At 50.0% G+C, this 17,945-nt stretch overlaps 1 protein-coding gene across 1 annotated transcript in view; it reads right to left on the bottom strand.

Annotated features, from left to right (window-relative positions):
• DSCAML1 (DS cell adhesion molecule like 1) overlaps positions 1–17,945 on the bottom strand; it is a 341,918-nt gene that overhangs the window by 20,456 nt on the left and 303,517 nt on the right. Inside the window, exons 17-19 of the mRNA XM_065881447.1 lie at positions 13,672–13,912; positions 10,178–10,324; positions 7,691–7,846 (exon numbers count right to left, since the gene is read on the bottom strand). Coding sequence (XP_065737519.1) covers positions 7,691–7,846; positions 10,178–10,324; positions 13,672–13,912 — 544 coding nt within the window. The remainder of the gene's footprint in view (positions 1–7,690; positions 7,847–10,177; positions 10,325–13,671; positions 13,913–17,945) is intronic.

The raw sequence follows: 17,945 nt of genomic DNA, 5'->3' as shown, positions 1-17,945 counted from the left end.
GAGGAGCAAAGCCTTTGGGAAAGAATGACAGGGTGGGGAGAGTGAGGCAGATCAATCTGGGAGCACTTCCTGAAGGAGGCATCTCTGAGCTGTGGTTTAAAGGAGGAGGGTCTAGCATGGCAAACAGGTGGTGATTATTAGGGGCTTGTAACAAAGTCTCTGAGATGGAAGCACTGGGAGTGGCCAGTTTCAGAACTGTTTGGCCAGAACCAAGGACTTAAGATACACAAGAAAGAAACAGAACCCATAAGGAATTCATCTTGATCCCAATGACCCTAATCTGATCCCCACCGCAATGCTCTACTAACGAAGCTTGCACTTAAGCCAAACAAATATACAGGTCAATTTGCTTTTTGCCCTGTGAGCTCCTTGAGGCTGGGGACTCTAGAGACTCACAGAGCAGGCCTCCTTCCGAGGGTCAAGGGTCAGTGGTCAGCCAGTGGGTGACTGTGTTTCCTGCCATGTGCTCAGGGCACTGCCCTTGGGGGGCTGGCTAGGCCCTTTCTCTTTTCAGGAGGGAAAGTCTACTTTAGAATTGGATGAGAAATCCATCCTAAGTGGATCCAATCTGTATGGATTCTGACCTCCCCTTGCTCCCATGTCTGAGCCTGCCTGGCCTGGCTGGGACCCCAGGGCTCTGCCTGGGAGACTGGAAGCATCCTGTTTGCAGCCAACAGTCTCCTTCTTCGTCTTTCCCTTGTATTGTTGTGACTTGTCTTCCCTCCTGGGAGCTTTTATGCTCCTTTGAAGATTGTGATGGTATCCTATTCAACTTATTTTAACCTTTCTGAGCCTCAGTTTCCCCATCTATAGGGACATAACAACCACATTAAAGGTCTGTAGTGAGAATTAGTGCTAATTAAAATAATTAGGCATGGTGCCTAACACACAGAAGACACTCAATAGATTGTAACAACTAGTATTTTTGCATTCCCTCGCGTGACTCTCAGCTTTTAGCACCTACTTCAATTTTTTAAAGCTAATAAGTGGTCAACAATTCTAGGTTAAATAAAATAATTAAAAACAGCATCATCATCCATCCGGGGACCTGAACCCAGAAGCTCGCAATCATCCTTAACTCTGTCCTTTCTCACTGCTATAGCCTTGCCATTTACCTCTGTTAGGGGTCTCTGCAGTTTCGGGATGCAAGGGGGTCTGTGGATGGCTACTGGGGCAATTTGCAGTGTTCAAATCTTCTCTGTCGTTGCATACTTTTTTTTTCTTATCAGTTATTGAGAGAAATATGTTGAAATCTCCCACTACGATTATAGATTTATCTATTTATCCCAACACTACAGGTAGTGCTGTTGGTTTTTGTTTTATATATTTCAAGGTTATTAAGTTCATAAAAATTTAGAACTGCTTTGTTTGCCTAGTAAATTAAGTCTTTTACCATAACAAAGTGTCCTTCTAAGAATTAGTTTTTGCCTTAAAGCATACTATGTCTGATATTAATATTCCGGTTTTCTCTTAGTTTTGCATGGTATGTCTATCTTTTTCCATCTTTTCTTGCTTAACTTTTCTACACCATTATGTTTTAGATGTCTCCTATAAACAGCACATATTTGGGTTTTGTTTCATTGCTAGCCAATCTGGCAATCTTTATCTGTTAACTGGAGAATTTAGTCAATTTACCTTTAATGCTATTACTGATATATTTGGGTTTAAATATCCCATCTTACTAAATACTTTCTATTTGTCTCACCTGTTGTTTTCTCCTTTGTGCCTTCTTTTGGATTGAGTATTAAAAATACTCTATTTCCCCCTCTCTGTTAGTTTTACAGTCTTTAATTACTTTTAGATTACAATGTGAATCTTTGCCTTACCAAAGTCTAACATTATTAATTGGCACTTTTCTTCTCAGACAATGCAAGGACTTAGAACTTGCATTTACCTTCTCTCAATTTACATGTCATTGTTGTATATTTTAATTCTGTATATATTTTAGATCCCCCTTCAAGATGATGACATGATCACCATTTTACGCAATCAATATCGATTTTGATTTACCCATATGTTCACTGTTAATTGCTCTTCTTTCCTTCCTACATCACTGAGTTTCCACCTGGGATCATTTTCCTTCTAGTGAAAGAATACCCTTTAGTATTTCTTCCAGGGCAGGTAGGTTGATGATAAATTCAGTTTTTTTTTTTTTTTTTTCTGAAAATGTCTATTTCATCTTAATCTTGAAAAATATTTTTGCTAGGTATAAAAATCACAGGTTGATAACTATTTTTTCATACGTACTTTAAATATACCATTGTATTGTTTTCTGGCTTCCATTGTTTCTGATAAGTTAGCTGACAATCTAATTTTTGCTCCTTTGAAGTTAAGTGGTCTTTTTTTCCTCTGGTTGCTTTTAAGATTTTTCTCTTTGTGTTTGTTTTTTAGCAGCTCTATTATGATAAGCCTGGGTGTGGATTTCTTTAAGTTATTGCCTGTGAGGGTTGTAGAGCTTCGTGCATTTGGGCTTGATGTCTTTCACAGCTTTGAAAAGTTTTCAGACATTTTATCTTCTGCTCCATTCTCTTTCTCCTCTTCTTTGGGATATCTTCTCACATCTTCTATGTCCTTGATATTCAGAATGTGGTCCATGGATCAGCAGCAGTGTCACCTGGGAGCATGTTAGAAATGCAAAATCTCAGGTTCCACCCTAGATCTACTAAATCAGAATTTGAATTTTAACATGATCCCCAAGTGATTTGTATGCACAGTAAAGTTTGAAAATCACTGCTCTATATCTCTTATTTGCTCTTTTATTTTCCATTCTCTTATTTGCTCTTTTATTTTCCATTCATTTGTCTTTATAACATCAGAAGATATTATCTTCTGACCTATCTTCCAGCTCACTATTTATCTCTTTGGCTGTGACTAATTTGTTGTTAAACCCATCTAGTGAGTTCTTAATTTCAGTTATTAATAGTTTTTTTTTTTTTTAATGAGGAGTTAGGGGCTCTGGTTTAATTCTGTTCTGCTCTGTTGTTCCTCCAACACCTGTGTTTTATTAGGTATAGTTTGTTCTCTTGTATGCTTTTTTTTTTTTTTTAGATGTTGGGGGTAGCAGTTTATTAATTTATTTTATTTATTTTTGCTGTGTTGGGTCTTCGTTTCTGTGCCAGGGCTTTCTCTAGTTGTGGCAAGCGGGGGCCATTCTTCATCACGGTGCGTGGGCCTCTCACTATCGTGGCCTCTCTTGTTGCGGAGCACAGGCTCCAGACGCGCAGGCTCAGTAGTTGTGGCTCACGGGCCTAGCTGCTCCGCGGCATGTGGGATCCTCCCACACCAGGGCTCAAACCCGTGTCCCCTGCATTAGCAGGCAGATTCTCAACCACTGCGCCACCAGGGAAGCCCTTCAGTTATTAATAGTTTTTATTTCTAGATTTTCCATTTGATAGCTTCCAATACTCTTAAAATTTCAATTGTTAAGAATAATTATTTTAAAGTCCATATTTGATAAAACCTATGTTTGGAACTCTTGTGGACCTATTTGTCTTTTTTCTGATGGCTTTTGTTCACATTGTCACCATTATTTTTTACTGTATGCCAGACACATTATTTGCAAAATTGCTTGTGGAAATAATTTGAGGTCTCAGGTGATGTAATCTTCCTAAAGAGAGAATTCATGTTCGCTTCTGACAGGCACCTGCAATCTGCGGCACTAGCAACCTGAGGTCACCTCAATCTAATTTCTAGGACTGAGATGATTTGAGGCTGAGCTACTTTTGGTCCCCCCCCTTTTTTTTTTTTTTTGTGGTACGCAGGCCTCTCACTGTTGTGGCCTCTCCCGTTGCGGAGCACAGGCTCCGGATGCGCAGGCTCAGCGGCCATGGCTCACGGGCCCAGCCGCTCCGCGGCATGTGGGATCTTCTTGGACCGGGGCACGAACCCGTGTCCCCTGCATCGGCAGGTGGACTCTCAACCACTGCGCCACCGGGGAAGCCCTTTGTGGTCCACTTTTAATCTTAGAGTTCTACCCTTCATGGTCTCAACTCAAAGTAGGCAGGGGTGGGGGGTGAAGGGGATGGGAGGAGGGTTCACCAGACAGACCCACACACCCTAGCAGGCCCTGGCCTCCAATTAATATCTTTCTAGTACTGCTTAGTTTCTCAGTCACTGCCTCCAGATTCAGCAAATGCCCCTGAGGGGAAGAGCTGTTCCAAATACCAGGCTCACCTCCTGGGCCTCCATTCTTCCTTGGATCCTGGCCCAGTAACTCTTTACTTTCCTGCCAGCTCTCTGATACCTTGAAGCAAGTAGTAAAAAATATTTTATTCATATTTCCTAGTGTCCCAGCAAGGAGGAGAGTGGGTTTGCGTTACCGCGTCTACCATTCCTGGAAGTGGAACTCCTCTGATATGTTTTCCTAAACGTGTCCGTCCTCCTCCCTTCATCCTCACTGCTGCTGAACTAGCACACATCTTCCTCTTCTCTGTCTAGATGCCCACAGGTTCTAAGAGGCCTCTCTGACCCAAGTCCTTAATCCCCCATCCCCTTCGTGCAATCAATCCTCCATGCTTCTACAAGAGTTACCGGCCTAACATGCAGCTCTAGTGCAAGCCTCTTCCTCAGTTAAAGACCTTTAAAGTGGTCTAAAATCCAACCCAACTTTGCACTCCGAGGCCATGTAGCTAGGTCTGGTATTCACAGGGGAGACAAGCGGTAGGCAAGAGGTTTTGGAGCTCATGAACGGAGTGTAGCCAAGCCAGCCTGAAACCAGGCTCAGACTGAGAGATCTGGACTTAAGAAATGAGCTTGAATTGATATGTTTGCATTTTATCTTTTTATGTATCTTGGCTTTCTCTAAATTTTCTGGTAATTTTTTTCCTTTGGCAAAATGCAAATTCCTGAGGGGGAGTGGTAGCGGTGGGTACGGAGTCACAGAGTCTTCAGATTAGGGTATCTGTCCCATGGCGCAGCTGGAATTGGAATGTGGGTCTGTCTGCTTTCCAAGTCAGTTGAGTAACAACTGTGATGACTACCACCTACAAACGGGAGAATCTGGTGGGGCTGGAGCAGCACGGCTGGGGCGGGCATGGCTGTCCACCTGCCCCTCTGCTATCATTCCTTCCTATTCCTTGCAAACAGAGTCTCACTCTTGCTTGGGTCACCCACGCTCCTCCACCCTTCAGAGAAAGCTGTCTCCGTCACCTTCACCAGAGGAGTTATCAGGCTTAGAGTAAGTCAGCCATGATAATTCCCTTCTCCTTTCAGTGACTAGCTTCACTGGAGGCATATTGCTCCACTGTGGCCGATGGGAAATGAGCATAAACCTGTTGAGGGGATTTCTGGGAAAGGTTTCTTTTACTCCCAAGAGAGGCCCATAGGAAGAGACTGCTTCTCTCATCCTGAACTCTGTCTTGTCTGGCGTGATGCCTGGAGCTGCAGCCATCTTGAAACCATGGGAGGAACAGCTGACAGGCTGAGGATCGCAGAGCAGAAAGATGGGAACCACTGAGTTAACCAACCCTGGAGCTGCCCTACTCAAGACTTCTTGTTATATATGATAATAAATACGCTTACTGCTAAAATCAACCAAAGGCTTCCTAACCGATACAAGTGGTATGATGGAAAGTATAGAGGCTAGGGAGGCAAGAAAGCCTTGATTTGCCACCCATTGGCTTTGTGACCTTCAGCAAGTTGCCTTAGCTCTCTAGGACTCTGTTTTCTCATCTCTAAAATGGAAAGAATACCTATGCTATAGGGCTACTGGAAGGTTAAATCATGCTTATGATGGCACGTCACACACATGTCAAGTTATGACCACTGTTCTGGATGAGACCTCATCTGACAGCAGGCTCCTTTTAGCTTAGGCTTCCCTCAAGGGCACCTGGGTCCATCAGAAGCAGTCATTTCATTGTCAGCTCTTGGCAGACATAAAGCAACTACCATTTGCTAGCACTTGACATTTTAGAAAGGATTCTATAGCTATGTTGTTTCTTACAACGTCTAGAGGAGGCGCTGTCCCCATTTTATCATGAGGAAACTGAGGGTCAGAAAGGTTAAGTGACTTGCCCGTAAGTGGCAGGGCTGGGGCGCGCACGGCTGCTGCGTTTGCCAGTGTCCCTTCCACTCGGGGAAGCTGCTGCCTTAGGACCCGGCCCCTGCCTGTGCGTGTCCCTGTGTGTGGCTCCGTAGGCAGCTCAAGGGTAGGGGGTCGACAGCTCCTTGTAGGGAGGGATGGTGCTCTTAGACCTTTGGATACCCTTGTGGGGTCTTGCCTTGGTCAGTTAAACATGTGTAGGTGCTTACATCTCAGGCCTTGCATCAGAATGGGACGCAAAAAGTCTGGGGGTCTGGGTGGTTAATTTCTAGAGGCCAAGAAGGTGCCAGTGTGTGTGTGTGTGTGTGTGTGTGTGTGTGTGTGTGTGTGTGTCCTTGAGGCCCTGAGAGGGGCCAAGCGCTGAGCGCCATCTCCGTTCGGTCTCCACACAAGAGCAGATGGCTCTGCCTGGAGCTGCCCCAGGAAACCTCGATGGGGGGATTAATGACGGGAAAAGTAGGGCGGGCAGGTTGGTAAATATTTAATTGCTCAGAGCTTAAGTGGGGGAGGGGGATGATCTGATGGAAAGGGAGGGGCTTAGGGAGAGTAAGGAGCATTGATCTGAGCTGGTCCTGTTACCAAGTCACCAAGCGCGGGGCTGCACTGGGAACATCTCCATCATCACATTACAGCCGCTCCTTGTAACTCCTCTCACCCCTCCAGCTCCTTCTGCTAAAGTGTCTGGGTGGGGCCTAGACTGGGGGTCTCTGTATCCTCTGAAAAGCCCGAGGCTGCGTGGGAAGAAAGCCATTTCTTCCCTGGCTACCGCTTATTAAGCGCCCAGTGTGCGCAAGGCACTTAACACCAGCAGACTCTTCTTCCGATATAGCACCTGGCTCAGAAGGGTTAGAATCAACTCAGTGATGGGGTTCGGGGGCGGTGAGGAAGGGAGTGGAAGACGAGCTTGGAGCTGTGCATGGTCACACACAGAACCTCCTGGACCCGGCAAGGCCCCTGGAGGTGTGCAGCTCCAGCTCAGGCAGGAAGTCTGGCCCTTCTCCCAACCTGGCCCCTCCTGGGCTGACTCGGCTCCCAGCCTCCCCCATGTGACTCCATCACTCTCTCCTTGAGGTCTGGCTCCTTATCTCTGTTTTCTTCCGGTTCCACCCCCACGGAGAAGGGCTTTGAGATCACAGCTCCAAGTGGAAGCACATCCCATTCCCTCCCTGAGAGCCCCCTGCACACCAGAGTCCAGGGCCTGGCCCATTCTGGGCCCTCTGTGGGGTGATCGCCGAGTCTCTAACCTAGGATATGTGGGGTGATGCTCCCGTTTCCCCCAATCCCAACCACCTGTACCCAGAGGACACCAGGCTGAGCCCTGCAGGGGAGCAGATGCCATAAAGTACGCTCCTGGGGTGGGGGGGACAGGCTTTATCCGGCCTCTGACCCAGTGCGGCAGGGGGAGGGGTACGGTGGCTCGTAAGGTTATGCTCGAGTCTCGGAGCACCTCACCGCCACTTACAGTAAGCTGTGTTCTCCCAGAGCAGGGCCCCAGCGTCCTCAGAGTCACCCTTCAGCGAACCAAAGGGGCAGGAGAAAGGACGGGGCTCTGCTCTCACCCTTCTCCTTGGGTGAGCAGCGGGGCGGCTGGAGGGCAGCGCTCAGCAGCAGGCCTGGGAGCTGCCACGCGGCCCGAGGCCAGGCACTCACCGTCCTCCTTGGTCTGGATGTAGAGCACACTGCTGCGCACGCCGTCCCCGGCCTGGGTGTAGGCCAGCACCTGCACGCTGTAGTTGGTGAACTTCTCCATGCCTCGCAGCTCCACCCTCTCCCGCGTGGTGGTGATGTTCTGCATCTCGCCCCACTCTGCCGGACACGAGCAGCCCTTGAGTGCGGTCCAGGCCGGCCAGGCCACGGTCCCCCAGCCGCCGCCCCTCCGCCGGGCTGGGCTCGGGGCCGGCCTGCTCCACGGGGCTCAGACCTTGACTCCATGGTGGTGGCGACTAGGGGGACCCTCCACCTCAAGTTCACGGGTGCGGATTTGGGGCACTGCTCCTGGACCACGTATCTCCCCAGGTGGCCCAACCAGGGTGAGCGACAAATGCCAGCTAGGCCTTGGCCTCTAGTCAACCTTACACCAAATTCAGCTAATACTCTCCCCAGAGGACAGTCCCATCTCTCTAGCTCTCCAAGCCACATTCCCCTGTCTTCCACCCAAACCTCTCTCCATGTGAGGGACCCCAGGAGTGACTTGGACCTGGAGGGGAGCCTGGACCAGGCGGCCAGGCAGCAGCTGCTCCCCTTGGCTGCCCGGCCCCTCCTTGGGCTCTCGGCTCTCCCTAGGCAGTGGATCCACGGGGCATGACAGGCTGAGGGTGCCTCCCCTGCACCTGACCACTCCTGCACCAGCGCCCTGAACTCTCGAGAGGATATGGGGTCAATCCCCGTTAGCTTCTCCCCACCACTGAGGACACCCTCCCTGCAAAGAACCCGCACAGAGAACACGGGCGAGGCCGGTGGAAGGGCCAAGCCTTCCTCGGGCTCAGCGAGGACCTGTCGTCCTGGCTCTGCCAAGGAACGTGCTGTAGACTCTGAAGAAGGGCTTAGGGAGAGGGTCCCATGGGATGGTCAGGGCCTTAGGAGGAGGAAAGAGACAGACTCCTGAGCTCACAGCCCTACCCCTGGTACAACCGGCTTTTCAGAAAACAGCCCCAGACACCGGCTTGTAGAAGACTAGTGCCGGCAAACCTACCCTGGAGCCTCTCAGGGAGCTGGCACAGGCAAAGGCCCGGCAGAGGGCCCGGCCAGGGGTAGGCAGCAGTCAGCCAGATTCCAGAGGGTGAGGACGCCAGGCCCGGCCTGAGGGGACTCCAGGTCGGTGCAGAGGCCTGAGTGGTGGGACCTTCCTTTTTGGGAAGGTTAGAGACCAGGGTGGACCTGTCTAGGACTAGAGACAGAGAAAGACCCAGGAAGAGGGCGGCATGGCCATCTATCCACGTTGCCTCTGGAGACTAGAGAGGCTGATGCCTTCCTCACCTGAGGGCTGAGTGGGGAGCCACAGGCTTAGAAAAGTGGAAGCAAATTCTGGAAAATGAGGCCCCATCCCTGGCTCAGCACAGCTATGTGAGGCCATCTCATCGTATAAGGCCTTGGGAGACCTTCAGGTCTCTGTGTTTTGGGAGGAGATGATGGAGGTGTGGCAGGGAGAGACAACTACTGTCAGCAGGGCTTCTGGGCAGAGCAGAATCCAGGTCGGGATGGGGAGGGCCGCTGCCACGGAGGGATGACCATGAGCTGGAGTCCCAAGTCCTCCAGGAGGGAAGGGAGGAGCCAGGGGACACGTGGCAAAAGGCTGAGGATCTGGGGAGGCAAACTCATTTCCATAGTTTGGGATGCTGGCTTGCAAGACTACAGACTTCCTGGTCACTGCAAGGGCTCTGTTACACCACTGGGCAGGGGCTTGGTGTGTCTGGGGCTACACAAGCCTGTCTGGACTACTGCATCCCAGGGGAAGGCAGGCACCCGAAGTGTCGGGCCATTGTCTTGTTTCTTCTCCTTCTGCCATTCCTATCCCCCCAGCTCCGCTGTGCACCCTTCTCCAGGTCCTGGGCGGCTCATCGGCACAGACCACATGCCTCGCTGTCTGTCTGGCTGAGGGGTGGCTCTCCCTGGGTTCTGGTGACCCTGCCGCTGTCTGTCTGGCTGAGGGGTGGCTCTCCCTGGGTTCTGGTGACCCTGCTTCCTCCTCTTGCCCCTTCAGTCCTAGGCGGTGACGGCTTCCTGCTTCGGCTAGTCCCAGGGGCCCCGTCCTCCCTCCAGACTCCTTGGAAAGCAGCGCCTTCATTAAAGTCTCCTCAATTGCCCTGTTTGAGCGCGCCACCTGTCCCCTGACTGACATGGCCACAAAGTCCTAATATCAACACATTCCATCAGAAAAGCAAATGTGCCTGTCTCGCCCCTCAAATCCCTGCCCAACCTACTGCTGTCCAGGAGCAGCTGGTGTCCGTCCCCACCAGGGAGATGACTATGTGTGCCCCACCCACCCTGGTCCCAGCTCTGACCCCAGGATGACAGGTATGGAGGAAGGGGTAGACTTCCACTCGACATCCCATGGAAGGTGCTCAGCTCTTAGTATGGATCTCCACCAACCCCGTGCCTCTCGTTCCACGAGCTGGCCACCACTCCCAGCAGACTCACCCCCATCAACGTAGAGTGACCAGAATATGACCCGATAGCCTTTGAGGACGCCGTTGAGGGTGCTGCGTGGAGGTTCTGACCAGGAGATGACGGCCACGTCGGAAGTTATGGACAGGGCTCGGACGTTCTCAGGGGGCTGGCTGGGCACTGCAGGGGCGGGGGGAGAGTTGAAAGGCCTGGTTAGGAAGGTACAGGACACACCCACGCGCAGGTGGGGCCCTGCTGCCCAGCCAGAGGAACTTTGGGTTACACAAGTGGGAGGCCCTCCTGATTCAACGAGTCGCAAGAGTTTTGGGCTGGTGACCGGGAAGTCAACCCAGTCTCCTTTCCTGGAGATTTGGGTGAATAGAGATCCTTACAGCTTGGTTCCTGGGCTCTGGGTGGCACGTTCCTGGTTCTGGGTAAACACTGGGGGAAGAAGATGATGAACTCCAGGCGTGAGCCCCTGGGGATTCCCCAGTAGGCACCACAGCCCAGGGAGTCCACGTCCGCTGAACGTAACGGAACCTGGAAGACCAAGCCAGTGCTGGAGGGATCTGTAACTGATGCTCTTATCTGATGGCTGCCAGCCCTCTATGTCACCTGAGCTCGGGGTCTGAACCAAGGCCCCGCTCTAGGGACCCATGTGTCCTCACACCAAGCTGAAGGGAAGGAAAAGAAGAGGATTTGAAGCAACCCTGGGGCAAGGGGAGAAGAGGTTCTGCAGACACCTTTAGGACCTCTAGGATCATTACATTTTTGTCCCTTGTCCCTGCGTCTGAAGACACCAAAATGCCTTGGGTGATGGAAAACACTCTCTAAGACCAACTTGGGTGGTCTGCCCTGCCATTAACCCTCTCCATCTGAGATCTACCTTTGAGCTTAACCTAAGTCCCATCCCCTGCAGGTGGCCCTGCTGTATGATGATGATGAGAGACAGTGGTGACACCAGGCCGCAAAGAGCCACGTTGGCGAGTGACAACTTTGGTGGCACTTCCACTGGCTTCTGAGGGGCTGGGGGCAAATGGAAAGGCCGCGTCTGCTTTGCTCTGAGTGGGAGAAAGGAGGCACAGGCTGGATGGAAGGTAATTAGATCCCGTGGCCCCACAAGAGGCAACTCTAATTTTTATGAGCATTTAAATGATCATATATCACCCTAACGATCCTCTTTGAGAAGGATTATTGTTTCATATTACTTAGGTGTAAAAATACAAGCACCATGTAATTAGGGACCCAGTGTCATAAACTAATACAGATAGCCCGTTCAAACAAAATGAAGGTAATATCATTATGGAAGAGACACTATTGCTAAAGCAGGGGTCCTTGAATACCCCAGGAGGAGTGCTAATATTGCAAGGAAACGATCAGGATCTGACAGGCTAACGAGGGCCTTAATTAAGTATGAAAAACTGCTGAGCAAATGCTGCTGGAAACTTTCATCCCCTTCTCCTCCTTTGTTTGCAAAAGGACTCCACAGTCCATGCTGATCTCTCCCTGTTGGTAATCCCAGCACCCACCCCCCACTGCAGCCTCCCAAAGCAAGGGAGGTGGGGCTCTGATGGAGGCCAAAGGTGGGCCTGGCCTGGCTGTTTTCTGGGATGGCCCCAGTGGACGGAGTTTAGTGTTTGGTCAGGCGTGCTGGGTGGTCTCGGGGCAGCTGTTCCCCCTGGACACGACTTCCCTGAGCATCCTGCATCCACGTCACTTGGTCTTGCATCCAGCCCTGCCCCCAAGCAACAGGGTAACAATAGGGTGAAGTAGAAAGAGGGTGGGATTCAGGGTCAGGGCTGGATTTTGACCTGGACTTTTCTTCATTAGATGGGCAATTCTGCGCAGGTTCTTAACCTCCGTGAGCCTTGGCTCCTTTTACGGGTAATGACCTGGCTGTTAATGCTGCGGTTCTCACAGGTGCTCCCTACACCAGTGGCATCGGCATCACTTGGGAATTTATTAGAAATGCCCGTTTTAGGCCCCCACCTCAGACCTGCTGAAGCACAACCCTGGGGGAGGGCCCAGCAATCTGTTTACAGCCCTCTGACGTGCGCTCAGCTCTGAGAACCACTGTGTCAGAGCACTGCTTGGGGTTGGTACTGATGGTACTAAGAGGCGACAAGCTGATCTTCCTCAGTCCAGCCGGGCCGGTGGCCGGCATCATGAAAGGGAGGGGGATGATGGGGGGCCGGTGAGGCTTCGGGCTGGTGGAGGGGGTTGGGCAGCTGGTGGCAGTGTAGCCCAGGTGCTTCTCTGTACCTCTGTGTATTCTATGCACCTTTCCCTCTCTCTGTGTTCTCCCTTTTCCCCAGGGGCCCAGTGCTCTGGGGCTACTGACACCTGCTCCCTCTCAAAGCCTTGCTTGTGCCCCAGAGCAACTAAATGGAAATCTCTGGGGATGAAGCATCAGGATTCTTAAAACTCCCCAGATAATTCCAATTTGTAGCCACTTAGGTGTTTCTGACCTGATGCATCCTCCCTCCCAAGGATGTCTGCATTTTCAGAGAGAATGAGGCAGGGAGAGGGCATTGCTTAACAAAAGGATGGAATGCTTAATAAGAGGGTGGAATGCTGGGTATCCTGATGGCCATGGGGTGATGTCCTTATGTTACTGGGGCAGTCAGTTCCCTCCCTCTGCTGGGGGCGGGCTCAGACTTAGTGACAGCTTTTAATCTCACATCGTGGTTTTAGGCTGGAGCATCAAGAAGGAAGCTCTGTTTAATCTGCTCTTTGTGGGGCTGTGACCAGCCCGGCTCTATCTCTGGGGGGCATCAAGGGTCACATCTCCTCTCCCTTCCTGGCACAGGCTCAGATACCAGCTGGCTCTTCTCTGTGCTTGGAGAGCAGGCAGGCTCCTGTTGCCTTCTAACCCTCTCCCCCGTGAAACCGGGCCCCTTAATTCACTCATCAGAGTTGGAGTGCTCTCCAGTCCTCAAAGAATTCAGTTTTAAAAATCGGGCCCTAAATCCTCTGTCCATGGACCTTGGGATATCGTACCTCCACAGTCTCATCTCAGGTCCCTAAAACAGATGGTGGACAGATTCCAGCCCAGAAGTACAAAGGTAACGTGGCTCTTGCCCTTTTTCCAACCTGGAGGATGTAAGGGAGGAGAAACAGGACCCAGAGTACAGAGGAAAGAGCTTGGGGACAAAGATGGGTGAGGGGCCAGAACGAGGAAGGAGGAAAAGGTAGAGGGAGAAGCACGGACGGAGAGTCAGACAGGTACACAGACAGGCGCTCAGACAGGCCAATAGATCAATAGAGAGACCGATGGGCAGAGCATTAGCAAGCGATGGATAGAGAGCCAGCCAATGGATGGAGAGGCCCGGAGTGCTAAATGGACCAAGCATCCCTCGAGGACCCAATGGGTGAGAGGAGATGGAGGGATCCAGGGAGCCTGTGTGGACCACAGGACCATGACGGGGCTCAGGAGGAGGGAAGGGCCCCGAGCCCTCCCTGGCAGCCCTGGCTCTGCCCACAGCTGAGATCTATACCCGCTTGCTACCCTCTACTGGCGCCCTCACCATCCTCCAGGGTGGTGGCATTGATCTCGCTGGATGAGGGCCCCGTGCCAGCCCGATTGAAGGCCTGGACCACCACCCCATATTGGGCGAACTTCTTGAGGTTGTCCAGGGTGTAGACCTCGCTGTCTCCAGTGGCCTTCATCTCCACGATGCTGTACTGCCCATTGCTGCCAGGGCTGTTCTCTCTGTAGCCGATCTGGTAGCCCCGGATGACGCCGTTCTGCAGCTCCTTCTTGGGTGCCTGTGAGTATGGGGTGGGGTGGGGAGGAGACAGACACAGTGACATTCTTAGAGGATGCTCTTTTTTTAAAAAATAAATTATTTATTTATTATTTATTTTTGGCTGCATCGGGTCTTCGTTGCTGCCTGTGGGCTTTCTCTAGTTGCGGTGAGTGGGGGCTACTCTTCGTTGCGGTGCGTGGGCTTCTCATTGCGGTGGCTTCTCTTGTTGCGGAGCATGGGCTCTAGGTGCGCAGGTTCAGTAGTTGTGGCTCACAGGCTCCAGAGCGCAGGCTCAGTAGTTGTGGCACACGGGCTTAGTTGCTCCGTGGCATGTGGGATCCTCCCGGACCAGGGCTCGAACCTATGTCCCCTGCATTGGCAGGCGGACTCTCAACCACTGCGCCACCAGGGAAGCCCTGAGAAGATGCTCTTAAAACCAAAGTCGGATCATGTCACTCCCTTGCTTCCAAGCCTTCAAAGGCTCCCATCTCGCCCAGAGTCAAGGCCAAAGTCCTTACAATGGCTACAAAACCCTACATGATCTGACCCCACCCCCATGCCTCTTGGACCCATCTCCTCTCCCCCATGCTTCCTATGCTCCCGCACACACCTCTCTGCTGTTCACACCAGGCACACTCCCATCCAGGGGAACACTCTTTCCTTGGATATCTACATGGCTCGCCTCCTCAACATTGCGGTGTCCTTGCTGAAATGCCGCCTTCTCAATGAGGCCTTCCTTAAGCTCTTCGTGTAAGAGTGCTCCCTGTCTTCTGTTTAGTGCTCCTTACCTTTCTTCCTGGTTTTATTTTTCTGCATGGCAGTAGTGTCATCTGACGTTCCATATAGTTTACTTATGTCTTTGACTATCTGTCCCCATTGGGATGTAAGTGCCGTGGGGATGAGGAGTGTTGCCTATTTTGTTCTCAGTGTCTAGAATGGTGCCTGGCATGTAATAGGCCTTCAATACATATTTATTGAATAAATGAATGAGTGAATGAATGAATGAATAGGGATATCATTTGGCATGGGCTCAGGGGCCCGGGAGAAATGCAACAGCAGACAGAACGTAACCCGATGGAGAGGGAGGTAGGTAATTAGTTTGAATAAAAAGAGAGAGTCCCAGGCTTCCCTGGTGGTGCAGTGGTTGAGAGTCTGCCTGCCGATGCGGGGAACATGGGTTTGTGCCCCGGTCCAGGAGGATCCCACATGCTGCAGAACGGCTGGGCCCGTGAGCCATGGCCACTGAGCCTGCACGTCCGGAGCCTGTGCTCCGCAACAGGAGAGGCCACAACGGTGAGAGGCCTGCGTTCTGCAAAAAAAAAAAAAAAAAAAAAAAAGAGAGAGAGAGTCCCAAGATACCACTTCACACCCACTAGAATGGCTATTATCAAAAAATGAAAAATCACAACTGTTGGTGAGGATGTGGAGAAACTGGAACCCCTGTGCATTGCTGGTGGGAATGTAAAATGGTGCAGCCGCTGTGGAAAGCGGTTTGGTAGTTTCTCGAAAAGTTAAACATAGAATTACCCTATGATCCAGCAATTCCACTTCTGAGTATATACACAGAAGAATTGAAAGCAGGGATTTGAAGAGGTATTTCCACACCCATATGCATAGCTGCATTCTTCACAACAGCCAAAAGGCGGAAGCAACCCAAGTGTGCACAGATAAATGAATGGATAAACAGAATGTGGTCTATACATGCAACGGAATATTATTCAGCCTTAAAAAGGAATGTAATTCTGATATATGCTACAGCATAGATGAACCTTGAAAATATGTTAAGTGAAATAAGCCAGACGCAAAAGGACAAATATCGTATGATGCTCCTCTGAGGTACCCAGAACACGCAAATTTAGAGACACAGAAAGTAGAATAGAGGTTACTAGGGGCTGAGGATGGCTGGGTGGGGAGTTAGTGTTTAATGGGCACAGAGTTTCTGTTTGGGATCCTGAAAAAGTTCTGGAGACGGACAGTGGTGACGGTTGCTCAACAATGTAAACGTACTTAACGCCACTGACTTCTGACACATGAACATGGTTAAAATGTTCAGTTTTACGTAAATACAATGGTATGTATATTTTACCACAAGTTAAAAAAAAAAAAGTCCTTGACTCTGATGTAGGCCCAGCTCCTCTTGGAGCTGGATTGCCCTTGACATCCTGGCCAATGGCTGGGGTGTGTTGAGAGCTGAGGCCTGAAGCCAGCTCCTGGATGGAGGGACAGAGATGGGCGAGGACAGGCTGGTGACAAGGGGGCACTTTGGAGCTCTGCCTGGGCCAGCTGGAATGAAGGGCTGATCCCAGCTGGCCAGGCAAAGGGAGAAAACTCCACTGGCATCAGCCTGGAGGGTGGAAAACATACTGTCACCCCCAGCTTGAACCCTGATACCCAACCAGCCATACACATAGGTGTTCTGAGAGAGAACGCATCAACAGGTAAACACTCACCAACACAGACATTCTCATACACGATCACACACACACACACACACACACACACACACACACACACACACACACTGGATCCCAATATATCCCTTCACATCCAGACCCATCAAAGCTAACATCCCAGTCCACACCTACCCGTGGCCAGAAACATTTAGACCTACCAATAGAAACTGGCTCTTTTAATGTGGGGGCCCGCCCATCTATATACTGAGAGAGAGCACACACCCCAGGGCATATAAGAACAGCTTGAATCAGGGGTTTAAAGACAATGCAGTTAATTTAAAAGCCCACCTTTTATTGTACTAAAAAATAGTACAATATTATTTTAATTATTTTAAATAATAATTATTAAGTTAGTAAAACAGCCCGTTTTTTAAAAATTTAATGAATGTTTAAAACGAACTGCATTTTTAAGCTCACTGTTAATGCAATAAAATGAAGTTTTAATTTTAATAATTGTTTTGAACTCGTTGACTAGGTGTGCGTGTATTTAATTCACTTGACTTTTTGTTAATGCCTGAATAATGTTTCTCTCTGTACTTGGGCAGTCCTGTTTGCTAGTTTGTAAGGGGGCAAATTTCTGAATTTGGGTTCGTATCTACACACTCACACATTCAGACAGACATCTATTAAGACACAAATATATCTGCAAGGTGCCCTTGTTTTCGCACTGACATATACTCTCCTATTACATACCCACGTCCCTATTGAAACACACTGATATATACATCAGTACACAGTGACACATATGCCTACATACACAGAACCGCCTACACCATGATATACACCTGTATATGTGTGATATACACAGTACCACGTCACCTTCATTCACATCAAAATATACTGGCAGAGGCCTTGGATAGGCATTCAGGCATACCCTGCTCCATACATATAGATATTCACATATTGTTATAAATCTTGACACATGTTCCCTCTCTCCCTTCTTCCCTCCCTCCCTCTCTCTCCCCTCCCCCCATACTGCCCCACCTCCCCCCAAAGAGGCACACTCAGGATTTAAATCAATCTTAACAATATTTCTCTGAAGTATTAAGAAATCAATAGGGCTGATTGCAAATTTATGTCATAAAGCAGTGGTGATCCATCTCGTGGAAAGGGTCTTAAAATGAAGTGACTTATCTTTCAAGTGAATCTTTATTTTTCATTAATCTGTTTCTTGGTGTTAAAAAAAAAAATCCCCTGAGAAGTCAGCCCCAAATTTATTGACGGGCTCGTTCATTCTGAAGTTCTAACTTTCTAATCAATTTTATTTTTCATTATGAGACTCTGGAGAAATAAATCTGATTCTAAATTTTTATCAACCTCCAGGTTGGAGCTTTGTAGCCAAAATGTCTCAGTGGTTTACATACTTATTCAGCCCTGCCCCACCTCCAGGCTTCCTTGGAGTATTCTTAGGAAATGGGTGCAGAGTCAGGATGCAGACAAGACTTGGGGACCAGACTCCAGGCTTCATCCCCAGTTTCTGAGAGAAGCCCTGCCACCCAGATCTGAACCTGGAGGGAACCATGGCTCTGGAGTTATCTGCTAGGAGGGCTGGTTCCCCGGGGAGGACCAACTGCCCAGCCTCTGTCCCACTTTTATCCT

Source organism: Phocoena phocoena, chromosome 8 (assembly GCF_963924675.1).
Source record: "Phocoena phocoena chromosome 8, mPhoPho1.1, whole genome shotgun sequence".
Classification (NCBI taxonomy): Eukaryota; Metazoa; Chordata; class Mammalia; order Artiodactyla; family Phocoenidae; genus Phocoena; species Phocoena phocoena.
This window is presented reverse-complemented; position numbering and strand designations above follow the sequence as displayed.